The sequence below is a fragment of the Sparus aurata genome, chromosome 14 (assembly GCF_900880675.1).
Source record: "Sparus aurata chromosome 14, fSpaAur1.1, whole genome shotgun sequence".
NCBI classification, from domain to species: domain Eukaryota; kingdom Metazoa; phylum Chordata; class Actinopteri; order Spariformes; family Sparidae; genus Sparus; species Sparus aurata.
The window spans coordinates 16,397,662-16,414,292 of NC_044200.1; the positions used below are offsets into that span (position 1 = coordinate 16,397,662).

The following is a 16,631-nucleotide window of genomic DNA, read 5'->3' on the forward strand; positions in this document are numbered from 1 at the left end:
GCTACTGCAGGGCAGCTCTCTCTCTCTGCGGGTCTCTCTCTCCAGGCTTCTTTTGTGTTCCCTCTTTCATATTTTCCTCCTTTTTAAAAGGGTCTTTCGGCTGCACCAGGCAACCCATAGAGTCCCACCCCCCCATGGCCACCTTGGAAGGCTTGAAATGGAGGGTATTTTTAGACATCGAGGTGTTCCTTTGTGTCCGCGACGCTTGATCTGTCTGCTGGAGTAAAGTGTTTATATGACTTTGGCAGTGTGAATTGCTGATACATAAATAGGAATATACTTTACATATGTTTGTTTGCTGTATTTACCGGCTCCTGGGCCACGTTCCAGCTATTAGAAGTGGTTTTGTCATTGTTTTAGAAGCCGCTGTGATTGAAATGAACTGTCCTCAGGCACTGCAAACTGCCTCCTCTTCTCCCTTTTTTTTTTATACAGCTCGCCCTCCAGCTCCACTCTAGAATGATCTCCAATTATCCCCCTTTCTAATTTACTGGTGCTTGCATGCTTAGCGAGGGCCGCATTTTAGCCACTGAGCCTTTAGTGCCAAGTAAGGGGGGATGGGGGACAAAAGCCAAGACTTGGTGTGTGCCAGCACTGAGCCCTGATGAGACAGAGAGGCAAGAACAGGCAGGCAAAGACACACAGACTCTCGAAAAACACACGCATTCTGGCACCGGCCTCAGTTAGCACAGGCTGTTGTATTTACTTCCTGCTCTCTCTCCCTTCGTAACACAAGGTTTACTAGACGGACAGCAGAGTTGCTGATTTGAGTGGAAAAAGTCAGTCGGCTCTCTGGATGGAGTGTCTGACTCTGACTTCCCCCATTAAAATTGATATTCAATAGGTGAGGCCAACAGCAGAGCCTGGATTAGGAAATGGCTTCACCTCTCAAAAATAATTTCCGTGCATTAGAAAACCGAAGAGGAAAGTGGATCAGCCATTATCAAGGTTTAAAGTCGGCCTTTCATCCTTATTGGAGAACGTAGAAAGTGGTGTCTGGAGTGCAGCTGGAAGCCACTTGTTGGATTGACAGATCCTGGTCACAGTCAAAGATATATGTAACATTTCTGCATTAAAACATCCAAAAAACGACAATACCTTTGTTAGAGACATATTGATTTATTGAGTTGTGTATTTACATTATCCCAAATGTTGCCAATGATGTTCAAATTAAGAGAAATCGTAATTGTACCCGAGGTAACCTCACCCAATCCTTTAACTTCTGGGAGAGAGTCAGAGAGAGTTAGGAGGGAAGTTGGCGACGTGGGTTAACAAAATGTGAACAAAGCTTCACTCCCCCGTTGTTCTGGCCCGAGTCATGTCGATAGATTTTCAGCAGCAGTGATGGCTGTTTAACAATGAAGACAACAACTTTCATGATCCCACGCACCCCCGTCGGCAGAATCATTGTTTCTGCATAACTGTTAAAATGTATTTTTTACGTCCAATTTTCAGTTTTCTCCTGTCACAACACTGTGCTTAGGTTTAGACACAATTCAACACTTGGGTAGGGTTGACAGACCTCATGGTTTGCCTTAAATGAACTGTTTTGGTCGTCACATCTGACATCGTCTGACATCTGTGAAAAATATTGCGGTTTGGTTACTACAAAAACGGCTCCATGTCTCCTTAAAATACACCTGGTTGTGTCACCGCAAAAACAGCTGGTGATGGTCTGTCTTCCTGTGAAAAAGAGCGGGCTTTGGTTGCCACGAAAAACAGCTTATAATGTACCCTCCCAGCCAATCAGGGTGTGACGATGTCCTTTTGTTAAGGTTTAAGAGAGGTGGGGAATGGTGCCTAGGTTGGACTCACTCTCATTATGAATCTGTACGTGCTTCCGTACTTGTCAACCTTGGAGGCATTTGTGGTTTGCAGAAATGTTAAATGCTAACATATCCTAGTGACCAGTCTATCACACTATTTAAGTATATTGTTTTATTTTGAGGACACACCTAGCTGCAGATTTTACGTTAATACTTTAAACTGTACAGTGTAAAGTGAGCGAATTAACACATCCATGAGCCGAGCTGAAAAACACAGACTTTATATTGTAGAACAGCTGTGAACTGAGAGACAACCATACGGACTAATCAGAAGTGAATGTGGAGTAGTAGGGGAGGGAAGGCCCAAAACCGAGGAGAGAAGAGACGAGACGAGAGAATACTGTGACAGAAAGAGGAGACCAACAGGGGAGTGGAGAGGATGGGGAGGATGTCACAAAGGATATGGGTGCCAGCCCACGCTGCCCTGAGCAGTGTAGACCATGACAACCTGACTATTGTGGTTTGCTTGAGCGCTTGTGACTCACGCCTCTGAGTCACTTCAGCAGCACCTATAGGCAGAATTTACTGTCAGGCATAAACATTTGATGAAGCAAGAATTGTAACAATATGCAAGATTTTGTGCAAGTAAAGGAAGCGGCTGAGGCTTGAAAGCAACATAGCAGTGGTTTAATGTGAGTGTCTGTATCTCTGTGATCAGTTTGAGGCAGAAAAACTACAAGACACGATATCAGACACAGCCCAGACATATTCTCATCTCTTTGGAATGGCTAGCGGTTTTGTTTGTCTTTCTTTTGCTGCTATATGTTTGTCTTTGTTCGTTAGCTAGTGGGTAACTTTGTTTGTTAGCCATTCGGTGCTCAGCAAGTAGTCAACACTGGGTTCATGTTGAGTTTTTTTGCTGAAAACAGCAAACTGCTGAAACTGTGGTCACAGGCTGTTAAACCCAAACAGTGAGCAAACAGAGGCTAGCTGGGGTATTGGCTAATAATCCTATGGATTTGTCAAGCAACCATTATAGTATCGTATGTAGTTATTTAGTTTAAAGGTGCAATATGTGAGAATTGTGGGCACAACTTTGAAAAATAAACTGAAATTTTCAGCAGAATGTGAAGATACGTTGAGAGTATTGTGTTACATAGACTACAATGGAGGTTAGCATGCTAACCAGCTAGCCCCTTTCCAGTTTGTACCTCAAGAGGTCCCATAGCAACAACACAAACACTCCCCAAGGTGCTGAGAGCTCCTAGTCCAGGTAGAGTCAGCTAATGTGTCCGCTAGCTGCACGGTTAACTGAGCTTACTAACTAATGGCAGCAGATAGTAGTACACACATGGTGGAACACAAAATTGACATATTATTACCATATAAAGTTAATATGACTAATGTGTTTTAATATTAAACAATGATGACAAAGGGACTTTGACTCTGAGCCAACAATTTTTTAAAACCAAATATATTTCCTAGCCTTTTGCAGACAAATGAAAGGAATCAAGATTCCTCTGTTTCGGATGGGGGAGCTGACACATGCAGACAGATTATGATGTGGGCTGTACTGTAGATAAACAAACGCAGACAGAAATTGCCCCGAAACAAATCTCTCTCCTTAATCCTTGGCATAACATATAGGCGACGTCTCACAGTTATTTCCAGACCTACGTCAGATCAACTCATACTCGTGAAAGCACACATTCTCTCTTTCTCCTGGCACTTCCTCACCCACTAACAGGCAGATATAAATCCACAAGGGAGCGACACAGCCTGGCACTCTTGTCAAGAGAGAGCAGGAACATTGAGGCTCTTGTTTGTAATCTGTCAGCTTTGAGTCGAGTGAAAGATCAGTATATAGAATTGGATAATTAACTTTTGTTCAACCTTCATTTACCCAGAGAACCGTTGCTCAGGAAGCTTGCTGAGGTTTCCTGCTTCACGCAAAATTAGTCACACATTCTCCATCTACGATCTGACCAAAACAGCCACTGTGCTCTAGTGCTGGTAACAAAGCAGCTGAGGGTTCAAAGAACTTCTCTCCGAGGCTTTTTGACAGCAGTTTTTCGATTCATTCAACTTCCCCTGCTCAGATTTCGCTGCTTATTTTGGGATTAAAGCCAGCAATCTTCTGGTCCAAAGCCCAGCTCAGCAACCTTAAGGCTATCACGGCTCGCCCAACATTTTGTTTCATGACTCAAACGACAATTACATAAACACATGAGCATGGATCACTTGAAATGCTTGTACACTGCACCTTGATCCTGAGATGGGAACATATATAACTGTGGGACATTTATTAGGACAAAGATCTTTTTTGGCTTGCAAAGGAGCTGATGCTGTGATGTTCTATTTGCAGTCTGGTGCATTATAATTAAGTTGGCCACTCAGCAATGATCACCAATGAGAAAAGGGCAACGACTTTGCTTGAGCGGGCTTGCAGAAAGGACACTTATCTTTCGACAGCTTAATTACTGAAGGGGAAACATGTAAGGTATTGCCGGAATTTTAGTTTAAAACATTCAAAAAATTTACTAACGTCATCAGCAGACAGTGTTGCCCTTATACCAAAGAGATGTCTGTAGAAGTTGGTATGCTAACCAGCTAGCTCCAATGTATTGTTTCTAATAATACCACATTGTACATCAAGAGGTGGTACTGAGTTCACTGCTTAGTCTGTTAAGTAAACAAAATAACAAAATGGTAAAAAAAGGAATTATTTTTTACACCAATCTCCCTTTACTAAACAGAATAATAGAAGATTCTTTCTTGTATCGAACTGAGATGAGCTTGATTGCTCTGCTAACTCATTGTAAAACTCAACAGAGACCAAATAAAACCTGCCTGCCGTGTCTTATTTCCCCAAGAGTTATAGTCCTGGTCGGCACTGCTGTAAATCGCCTCCATACTTCATACTTTGTCTTCAAAGTGGAATTCTCGCCGTATCTTACACATTTGGGAGGGACATTTCCACATAGTGAGGTTTGTATTGTACTTACCTGAATTTAAATGGTCTTTAATGCAGTAAAGTTTCTTTACTGCTACATACTGATTGTAAAGTCATGCAGGTAGAGCACAGCTACCTCTTTCCTCCGTTTTCAGGAGTTAGCAGAGCTGGTCGTTATGCCACTAGAAGTGTAAGCGACATCAAATACATTATCCACCTTTACTGTAACATTTAAAGGACTTTCCTGGCATCCATCATGATCTGCAGCTTTTCCTGACTTGATTAGCAGATTTAAAGGGTGATCATTTTAAGCTTGTTGGCAGGAGCTGATGTTGAGTCACCTCCGATGACCGTTAAGCTCCCTCGTTTCTACTGCGTCACCCTTTCCCTCTTTTCATCCAGCTCCTTTTCTCCTGCCTTTCCTGTTTACTTATTGTCCCTGCTTCTCGTTTGTTCTTCTCCTCTTTCCCTTTCTGCCTCACACACATTATCACCCCTTTTTTCTCTCATGTCCTTACATTGCTTCTACCTGTCTCTTTCTCCATCCTCTCATCTGTCTTTATCCATCTGTCCCATCCTCCTCCAGATCCTCTTGTTCCACCACTCTCAATGCCAGGCTCTATCTATATTTAGATTGGTAAAATCCTCATAGGATCCCTTGTCTTAATCAAAGAGCTGCACCGACCTTCACAACAGTCCAACTCTCGGTTGGAAACATTAACGTACACAGAGATGGCTGCAGCCAATCTTGTCACAAGATCTGGTTTCTGTCTGCGGTTTTCAGTCAGTCTTCTTTCTGTGCCCTTGGAGGAAGTTTGAAAAGGATGCTAAGTTGGAGATGGAAACACTCAATCTGCCCCTATTCATTCACTTATAATCTTGTACTTGTTTGAGAAGTGTTATGTAGGAAGGGAGAGCAGGTTGTCATTTCCTTCCAAGGTATTTTGTGCCTTTCATCTCAGTGTATGTAAGTCATCAACACCGTCACAAGCTCATCTCTGTGGGTGTCGGTGTGTGTCAACTTCCCAGTATCCATACACATGTGATGCTAAGAAACGTCCTTGTAAAGTTGGCAATATGAGTGAGTGACTCCTCTGCTTTATGAATCATCCGTGCTGCTGTTCACTCAGAGCTCGTCACGGCAGAAAGACAGAAATACACTCAGGCGTGTCGCATTTATTTGAAAGCTTGTAGCAGGAAAGATTATTTAAAAATACACCTGTCTCCTTAGTGTTAATTACAAGTCTAGGCTGCAAGTGAAGTGTGTACGACTACCTGTGCACTCGATCCATAAATTTGGGATGGGTATGGTGGTACAGGTGAGAAATCTACCCTGACGGCAAAAGAAGACGGTTCAGGAGAGGAAAATCCTAATTAGGCTCGTAACAAGGGTTGGGCGATGTCTACCAAACTGGCATCTGCGTCCACAGTGTAACATCATGATGAACGATAAAATCATTGTTGGTGGGAATGGGGGGAAGGGGGAGATCTCACCCAGAGGAGAAAACTGTCTCCTCTCACCATCCCGTGCTGTGTTAAAAAGGTATTCATCATCATCTCCGCACCAACCTGTCCGTCTCTATGTTCAGCCTCAGAAGCTTGATACAAAGTTAGCTGTCTAACTATACAGAGGAAGCTATGAAAACACATATAACAACAGCACGGTGGAGAGAAACACATTAACAGCCACCTGCAGAAAAGAAACACCAATGCCAATGATGAAACCAAGCATCTTGGGTTTTGCCTAACTGGAGCAGGAACAAACTTTTCTTACATTTTCTCCCACATGTCAAAATATGTGAGAAAAGTCTTGCAAATGAATTCCTCTTTTTTTGTAGATACGCATATCATGCATCAGGAGCACTTCTTTTAAGTTGTCAGATACAAAAAGCACTGTAGACTCCTTGTGTTGTTTTCCGAGCCCAAGAGCCCCACTGTCAGAAATACAACTTTTTTGAACAGCATTACACAGAAAATCCTCACATTTTAATTGCTGAGGGCATTTACTATCTATAGACAGATGACATAACAGCTCCCCAAAAGTGAAGCCATCCATCCACATTCTTCCTGTAAACTGATCCAGTCTACATGAGAAAGTGTACACTGTGTACAAACATCTGAAATGTGTTGGTTCCTTTATTCAGCTTTAAACCGAGGCCAGGAAAACACTCTATGACTTCCCGGCCTTTCGGGGTGATTTGTGTAACACGTGTCAGCAGGACATACATTGGATGTGGTCACTTAGCAGTAGTGAGTTAGATTAACGTGTCTGTTTTCACTGGGAGGTTATTCCATTTTTTAGATTCCGCACAGACCGACTGTTTTTGGCATTTAAAGCTTTAAGTGTGCCTGTTGCGGTGCACTGATAACATCGGCGATGACTGGCTCTGAAGAGGCTGAGGCTGACCGACTGTCTTATCGTATCGACGGACATCTCTCTGGCTCTCAGTGCCTGCTCTCTCTCGTTTAACTGATGGAGCCGTCAAGCTGGAGGAACTCCCATCTCCAGTCCTCCCAGCAGCGATGGATGGGTCATGGTGATAGCGGCTGCTTGTTCCGGCGCATGCATAAACATGCAAATGCACCTCTGTCTGTACTGTGTCCATCTTTGTGTCTGAGGTTTTACTAGATTTCTGTCTGGGAATGTCACTGACGTCAGCAAACCTTCGTGATGGATGGAGCTCTGGCATCTCTGTGTGTTGTTGTTTTGTTTGTTAGCCTCCTTACGTGTGTCTGTTTCCGTCTCCTCTTCCTGATATTGAGATCATCGCTTTTGTTTCCATTTCTTCCGATCTTGTGAGTGGCAGCTTCACACACTATAAAATATTTGCCCTGTCAAAACACTTTTTCTGCCTTTTGAAATTTGGGTGCATGCCACTGAGATGTGTATGCAGGAGTGTCATCCTCTCCCTGCTGTTTAAGCACGGACTGAAACAGGGTGGCTCATGCCTTATTTAACCCTACTTTGCTGCTGCGACACTCCCTGTGCTCTTCTTCCACCCTCCTCCTGCCTGCCTTCTTCCTTTGTGTCTCTCTGTGCTTGGAGAGCGGTGACTTGTCTGTCTGCTGCATGGCTTAATATTCAGGCTGCGATCTTCTCTGAAGCCCGAATTTAGCATAAACCCTCCTGTTAAGCCAGGCGAAGGCATTCACAAGAGGGGTGTCACAGAGGAGTGTTGGAGCACTCGGTGCAGTGTGAAACAAGGTGTTTACGTCAGAGTGGAGGAATGGTTGGAAAGTTGCTGACTATCACTTCCTCTGAGACCCACTGTGGTTCTTTTGTGTGTGTGTGTGTGAGGTAGATGAGCGTTTAAGTGAGTTCTGGTCTAGTGTACCCTAATTGGATAAGTGTGTGTATGCATTTGCACCGTTTATAGCTACAGTTTTCTGAAATCCCAACATGTGGATTGTCTATCATCCCTTTTCATTTCTAGCTAAAGCAAAGCCATACTGGATACTAATTCCAATAATAGCTGCAGCTCTTGAATCATAACCCCCTGCAGAGCTTTCGGCCTAGCTGTGTTCCTCTGAGTCCTGTGTTTTAAGTGGGTACCTGGAAATATACAAAATTAAAAAAAAAATGGCATGACAGGACAGATTAAGCAGAGCTCTGAGATGTCAGGTTAGAACAGCTGTTCCAGCAGTGTGTTTGTTTCTTGTCCCACTGCGCGTAGCAACACTGTTAACATTCCCAGGTGATTTCAACAAGCGTATTATAGTCATTTATTGTACTTTGCACTGAACACATTCTTTAAATTGGCCTGTGCCAGGCTTCAGCATTTGAATTGAGGTGTAATTGGAGCTAAATAAGATGTTCGGGGAGCACAGAGTCTTGGGGAAAAAAAAAACTGTTGCCATTCACAAAGAGCTCGTTTTTTTCAGTCTTGAATGTTTTTCAAGGGTGGAAAACCGCTTTAGGATGTGTGCGTACATGCTACTGTCATGTTTTAAAGCATGCATATACAAATGAACACCAGGTCATACAATCAAAAAAACACATGGAAGTGTTCAAAGACAGTCTCTCTGTTTTTCTGCTCCTTGAAATGTCTGCACAGGCCACCCAAGCCTTTCTGACATGCCCTGGTAAACCCCTGTCCCATTACCATGCATTATACATGGGCCTATTTCTTAAGTCTCATAAATGCACAAGCTTCCCTTGAAATAGAAGAAGTTACAGTGGCGCCCTTGTCACAGTGACGTATTAACTACGTACAAGCATGTTCTCTTCGCATAAGTGGGTCAAAATCAAGAGGATGTTTGTAGCAAGAAAGGTGGCAGGGTCCGCCACATATAAACAAAGTAAAACAGTATGAAATTGTGTTGTCCTTTAAGATCAGTTTGTCTATTCAGTCCTGAAAACAGAGAAGGTTTGTTTATTCAGTTTGTTTAGGAAAAAAAAACATGAAGTTTAATTTATATTAATTATTTGTTCTTATCTTTGTCTTACAGAAAGAATGGCTTTGCCTCAACTGTCAGACCCAAAGAGCCATGTCAGGCCAGCTGGGAGACATGCCACCACCAGCCATGGCTTCCCCAAAGAAGCAACCATCGGCTCCTGCTCCCGCTCCCTCCTCCACCCCTGCCCCCGCTGCTGTAGATAGCAAACCTGTAGTAGAAGCAGCAGACCCAACCCCAGCAGCTCCTGATGCCAAGGTAGTGCCCGAAGCCATTCCTGAACCTGATCACAATGCCCCTCTCTCTGTTAGTACCCCACCTCCTGATTGCACCCCACAGGAAACGCCACAGCCAGAGGATCAGAAAGAACCGTTAGCGGCTGAACCAGTGTCTGAGCCTGTAATACATCCTGAACAAGAGGCTCAAATTTCAGAGAGTGTAGCGGAGAGTATCCCAGCAGTTGATCAACAGCAGAACAGCTCTGAGAAAATAGCAGAGGGCCATCCTGTACTTGAGGCCGAGCCATCTGATGCTGATCAACAAACACAGAGTTCACCTGTCAGTGAAATCGCAGCAGTTGAGCAACAAGAGAGTAGCTCTGGGAAAGCAGCAGAGGATCCTCCTAACTCTGAGACGGAGCCATCTAATGCTGAGCAACAAGCACAGGGTTCAACTGTCAGTGAACAGCAGAGTAGCTCTAAGATTGCGACAGAGGACCTTTCTCTCCCTGCGGAAAGTGAGACACAAAATCTATTGACTAATACAGGTTTAGACAATAAAGCAGTCCCTGCTGAGGCAGAAACAGAGCCAAATCCCCCGATTATTCAGAATGAGGCTGCAGCTCCCCTGACAGATAATGAGAAAGTGGAGCCCACTCGAGAAAAGCCTCCAGAAGTGACAACAGATCCGATTGAGCCAAAGCCTGACTTGATAGCAGAAGCAGCATCGCAGGAAGTTCCTCCTCAGCCTGATCCAGTTTCCACAGCTACAAATGGAAAAGACGAGAAAATAGCAGAGGTTGAACAAAGTGAGAAACCTCAGATAGATGAACCGCAAACAACTGCGACAGGTCAGATTCCATCAGATACAGTAGACACCACTGTTAATGTTGAGCAAACGGATACAGCTACTAAAGTAGAGGCCGAGAGTGTGGCACCTGATGTCAAGAATGACGTTACTGCAGAAATAAAAGTAGAACCAGAACCAAATATAGAGACACCGGTATCCAAGGAAGGTGCACCTCCTCCTCCAGCTGAGGCTGTAGAAAATGTAACTCCAGCTGATGATGCTGAGGTCCCTAAAACTAAGGAGACCCAGCAAGAATTAAAACCAGAGCCAGCAAAATGTGTAGAATCTGAAAGTTCTCCAGAGGTATCAGATAACAAACATCCTGTCTCGGCTTCAGTGGAGGAAAGTCAAACTAATAAAGAGGAAAACAAACCTGTAGAAAAAGAGGAGGAGACTGTTCCAATTGGCCCAGAAGATAAGTCACCTCCTGTTGCTCCAGTTCAAGGAGAGACCAGTTCTCTGGAGAAAGCTAAAGAGGAGAGCACTGTTGAGAATAAAGTAGTTGAAAAAGTTTCCATTGAAGAGGAAATGGCTAAGGAGAGAATATCAGAGAGGGCTGGTTTGGAAACATCAGTTGAGATGAAAACAATAAAGGACACTGCTGAAGAAAAAAATGTTGAGAAGGAAGCTGTTGAAAAAGGAACTATTGAGGAGAGGGCTATTGAGGAGGCAGGCACTGAGAATAAATTATCTAATACCAAAGGCTTTGAAGGGGAAGAAGTCCAGAATAATGCAGCTGCAGAGAGATCTATTGAGGTAAAAGCTGACGAAGGGAAAGCTTTAGAAGGAGAGGCAACCGAACAGAAAACAGTTGAGAAGGCTAATGACCAGAAACCTCTGGAGGAGGAGGTTATTAAAGCAGAATCAAGTCCTGCACCCTCATCTGCTGAAACAGAGAATATTTGTCCTGTAATTGACAAAAAAGAATCAGAAACAACAACAACAGAGCTACCTCCGCCTGTTGCTGAAGAAATCCCCAAAGATGAGACACATAAAGAGATAGAACCAGCAACAAAGCAGGAACCATCACCTGCTGAGGAAAGCCTTGTTAAGACAGTATCATTGTCAGAGGAGACAGAAAAGCCAATGGTTGAAGCAGAGAGTGAAGCCAAGCAAGAGGAAAAGCAGACACCTATAGATACAATGTTAAAGGCAGATGATAAATCTGAGAACGCAGTGGTTACATCTGAGGAAAAGGTCGATGGCAAGGAGTCAGTGCCAAGTGTAGAGAAGGAGTCAGGTGTCACTAGTGAGGCGCCAGTCGGCGATAAAGACATTGAGGAGAAACTCATTCGGGATGAGACCGAAGCTGGTTCAAAAAAATCAAACATTGCTGCTGAAGATCAATGTGAAATAGAGAGAGAGACATCCGCTCTAACAGGCAGTGATGGGGAACAGCTTGAGAAAGTCCCAGAGCACAATGTGCTAATCAAAGAGGAGGAAGAAAACGTCAAAAAAGAGGTTGAGTCACAACCTGTTGCAGGCAACATCCAGGAGCCTATTTCAGTATCAGAGATGAGCACAGTCTGTGACAAAGATGGTGCTGCACAGTTTGATGTAGAAAATAACTCAATATCAAAGAAGGAAGAAGTGTTAGAGACAGCTTTTGAAAATGGAGGTGTGTCTGTATCAGTAGCTGCTGTCCCTGTAGCAGAACCTGAAATCCCAGTGTCTGTAGTTAGTGAGCAGGACAAAGGCCCAAAGGAGGAGAACACTAACGTGGAGGAGACAAAGGAAGCTAATGCTGAGCCTCTGGGAAAGCCCAGTGATGAAGATACAGTCGCTGAGGTGACCATAGTATTTAGCACAAGTGGTGGTAGATTATATTATTATCTTTTTAGGTTTATTTCTGCTATAATCAAAAAAAGAGATACAGAAATAAATGAAGGCATATGGAGGCTAATGGAAAAAGCCAAACTATATATTCTACCATATTTAAGAATGTTCTCATGACATACTGTATGTTTCACTTTTTTGTTGTCACATGATCATTAGTTTTTCATTTCATGTATGACAAATACTCATGGATAATTTTTTTCTCCATTTGTGTTTGCTCAACAATTTGTATTTACAGTTTTTTTCCTGCAAAAACTTAATTGTGTCTTATTTTAATCCAACAGGTGAAAAAGGTAGAGACCTTGAAAGAGCTTGGAGACAAAGAAATGGCTGCCAAGGATGGCAGTCCCACCAGCCCATCAGACCTAGCAAAGTTGGAAAGCACTGTTCTTCCCATTCTTGAGGCCCAGGCTAGCACGCAACCAAAGGATGAGGAGAAACTAACAGACACTCTAAAGACCAGACGTAAATTAGAGGTGCTACCTCTCTCACCTGACTCACCTAGCTCAGAAGAGGACAGAGAACTCTCTGAGAAGAACGCCAAAGGTACCATGAAGAAAAAGCTCCTTGTGCCCATGGATGTCAGAGCAGATTCCCTGGATGATAGCAGTGAAAGCTTTGGAAAAGAGAGCCCAATGTCAGGGGATGATGAAGATTTTATCAGAAAACAGATCATGGAAATGAGTGAGAACGAGGATGCTTCCCCGTCTGATGAGGAAAATGTAATTCGGCGAAAGATCAGGGAGGATGAGAAGAAAAAAATGGAACAGAAGAAAACAGGGTCTGTAGAGAGGAGCACATCTGGTAAAGCTAGGAGGCTTACTAAGAAAAGCACTATAAGTCCAGATGATGAAGGAGAAAAGCAACTCAGAGACTCATTGGATAAACCTGATCTAGACAAAGAGGAAGGATCAGAAGTAAAAGAAGAGGAACGTCAAACTGGAACTGCAGTTCGTAAATTCCAAACTATGGAGCTGAATGCAACCAGCAGCCCTATGCGTATACCTAATGATGATGGAGAGCCTGAAATGGAAAGCCTTACTGACTCCCCAGATGATCGGTCAAGAGGTGAGGGGTCATCCAGTCTACATGCATCCAGCTTCACACCTGGGACATCCCCAACATCCCTGTCATCACTGGATGAAGACAGTGACAGCAGTAGTCCCGGCCATATCCGTTCTGGTGAGGGTAAACAACACAGAAAAGCCAAACACAGACAGCCTGGTCAAATGCTGCCAACTATTGAAGACTCCTCTGAAGAAGAAGAGTTACGGGAAGAAGAGGAGCTCCTCAGGGAGCAAGAAAAACAGAAGGGCTCAGGGAAAAAATCCAAGAAAGACAAAGATGAAATTCGAGCCCAGAGGAGGCGAGATAATACAAAGACACCACCAAGCAACCTGTCACCCATTGAAGATGCCTCACCAACCGAGGAACTCAGGCAAGAAGCTGAAATGGAGGAGATTAGACGATCGTCCTGCTCTGATTTCTCCCCCAGTATTGATTCAGATCCTGAAGGGTTTGAAATAAATGCTGCAAAGATTGCAGCAGTTCAGAAAACGTATCAACTGCCTACATCGGTATCTCTTCACTCGCCAACAGATGATCAAAATAGTGATAAAAAACAGAGAAGAACTCTCAAATCCGCTGATGAGGCTTATGAGGAAATAATGCTGAGGGCTACATCTCCAACAGTTGACAAAGGTGAGATTCAACCTGGAAAAGAGTCCCTTTATGGAGGCATGCTCATTGAAGACTATGCCTATGCGTCTCTTATTGACAATTCAACAGGGGATTTGGGGGAGCCAGAGAAGATTGCTGTTCCTGCTCAGCCCAAAACACTGAGATCACCGGATGAAGTTTATGAAGACATGATAAAAAAGAGGAAAGAATTCATGAAGCTGGAGCAGGAATATCAAAATATGCAGCCAAAAAAAGAAATCACTACCCCAGAAATTGTGTTAGAACCTGCTGAGAACACTGTCACCAAAAGCAGTACAGTTACATATGGCAAAGATGGGAAGCCTTTGTTGGATGCTGAAACTGCCTATGAGGAGCTAATGAAAAGAGTGCTGACTCCTGGAACAAGTCCAACTCAGCTGGAGCCAGATGTGGATGCCACTGCATCTAGAAGGGCACTCCACCCCATCCCAGACTTAAGGGTGACGCAGTGCTCTTCAGGAGAACTGTCTTCTGATGACGAGACAATGAGTAAAAAGGGAGAGGAGGTAACTGCAGTATCAGATACGACACCAGCTAGAGAAACTGATGCTGGGACAGTGTGTTCTGAGTATCCCCCATCATCCACATCAGATCAGCAACCTCACACCACAGTAACAGCATCCCAGGCTGATGCTGTGGACTTATCTAGCACACTCCCAAGAACATCAGCCCATGTCATTGCTAATGTATCGCCCTTGCCCACAGTTCCCCAGTACACACCCAGCATTCCTAGCGTAGTGTCAACTGCCCCACCTGTGCCCCCCAAGCCAAGTGTCCCACGTAGAGCTAATTCTCAGGAAATAGAAGAAGTACCTGTTGCACCACCACTGCCTCCTCCAACTCCACCAAAACCTACTGTTTTTCCCAGGAAACCTCCAGTCCCACTTCCTCCTCAGGCTTCAGCCACTCCAATCAAACCAGAGACTGCAGCCCAAGGAGCACCTACAAGACCAGCAGTTACACCAATGTACAAACCTCATGCCCCCCCTCCTGTTCCCCCAAAGCCATCCATTCCTGCTGGGATTGGGGATAGCAGACCAGGACATGGAGTCAAACCACCGATTGCACCAAAACCTGGCTCACAGCCTTCCTCACCCGCCCATGCCCCACAACCACCAAGACCATCTGTACTTCCCACTAGTCCTGCTGACATAGCCCTGAATCTGAGCCCTTCTTCTGAGAGCAAGCCATTTCAACCCTCACCAAAGTCCCCTTCTTCTCCAAGATATGCCAGCAATCTTCGTGACACATATGTGGTCATCACACTGCCATCTCAGCCCAGCTCTCCAGTAGACAGTGTCTCAACTCAAGCTCCCTCTAGCCCTGGCCCAGCATCACCTTTGCGCCAAGCTCAGCCCCAAAGTTACTACCAACCACAGCCTCAAACTCAGTCATATCTACAGCAGCATCCACAACCAACCCCTCCTCAAACAACCAGGGTGCCTCTGGCATTCACTCGTGTCACAGAATCCATTGAAAGTCAAGAGATTTGTGGCCCAGAAAAACACGTTTCTAGTTCTTGTCACATAATTGAGGCCATATCCGCCTCAGCACAGCCTGTGGTTATGCCTAATCTCATCTCTCAACTGGTCACTACAGAAGTTCAAAGGACCATGGTTTCTGTTGTTCATGAAAGGACACCACCGCCAGTGCCAGCTCCAAGGGCAAATGGTGTCCCAATCTCGATGGAGAAACCTAAGCCCCAATTGCCAGCACAGAATGGACAGGCCCTCCAAGCATCTGAGGTGGTGGATCTTAGGACTATGAAAGTGGACGCAGGATCAGACCTGAATGGTGTGGACCTGTCTTCTGGCCCTGACCCAAGACGACAGTCCTTTGCAACTGATGTCAGTCGTCAAAACAGTGCAGTTCAGTCATCTGTGGTCAACCTCAGTGCTGAATCATCCACTGTATCTATAGTGACTGATAGTATCACCATTGTGACCTGTTCTGCCACAATACAGCAATGTGACAATGCTGATATCTCTCAAGCGTCTTCAGTTCCCCTTCAGCTAACAAAAAATAAATCATTTGAGCCTCTTTCTCAAATTATATATCGCCCAATTGATTTTCAGCCTTCCACTAATATTGGTACAGAGATCCCTATTAACCTTTCAGTTGGATCAGGCACAGGTGGAGGGAATTTCCAGACTGCCCCTGTCACTATTGCACCCACTAGTATTTCAAGTGTTGCTAACGGATTAACTACAGGTACGCCAACAGTGGCAGGAGCTGTTGACCTTACCACAACAAAACCATTCAATACTGTGGTATCAGTCGATGCTGCTTCTGCAGAAGTAGCCACAGCTGTGATCAGAGATGATGATGGCAAACCAGTGGATCTGACTGCAGGAAAAAGAGCTGTATGCTGTGATGTTGTATACAAGCTCCCATTTGCAGGAAGCTGCACAACTCAGCAACCTACCACACCCCTGCCTGAGGACCGTTTTGGTTATCGTGATGACCATTACCAGTATGACCGATCACCTTATGGAATGAGAGGGTTTGGTGGAATAAAACCCTCGATGTCAGACACTAACCTAGCAGAAGCTGGCCTCTTCTTTTACAAGAGTAAGAACAGCTATAATTTCAGTGGTACCACAGATGGTGCAGTAGATCTTACCTCTGCAAAGATTTCTGATGCAGGTCAGTGGGGTGACATTGCAGATCTGTCACTTAAATGTCACTTTGAACTGCCTCCACTCATTCATGGCTAACGTGGCATTTTTGGTTTGTTTTTGCTTTTTTGTTTTTGTTTGTTTGCATGGACAATTCATTTTCTTATTTTTTTTTGTTCATTCTTCGTAATAATTTTGCATGTGCCTGCATGCTCTTACTGTACATCCTGTTTATGCTTGTTGCAAATCTCAACATTGGAGTTTTTCTTTTTCCAC

General features: G+C 44.3%; 1 protein-coding gene across 6 annotated transcripts in view; it reads left to right on the forward strand.

Moving 5' to 3' along the window:
• pcloa (piccolo presynaptic cytomatrix protein a) overlaps positions 1-16,631 on the forward strand; it is a 62,152-nt gene that overhangs the window by 14,585 nt on the left and 30,936 nt on the right. For all 6 annotated transcript variants that reach the window (XM_030440071.1, XM_030440074.1, XM_030440075.1 and 3 more), the window contains exons 4-5: positions 9,169-9,372; positions 12,303-16,383. In XM_030440071.1, coding sequence (XP_030295931.1) covers positions 9,169-9,372; positions 12,303-16,383 — 4,285 coding nt within the window. The remainder of the gene's footprint in view (positions 1-9,168; positions 9,373-12,302; positions 16,384-16,631) is intronic.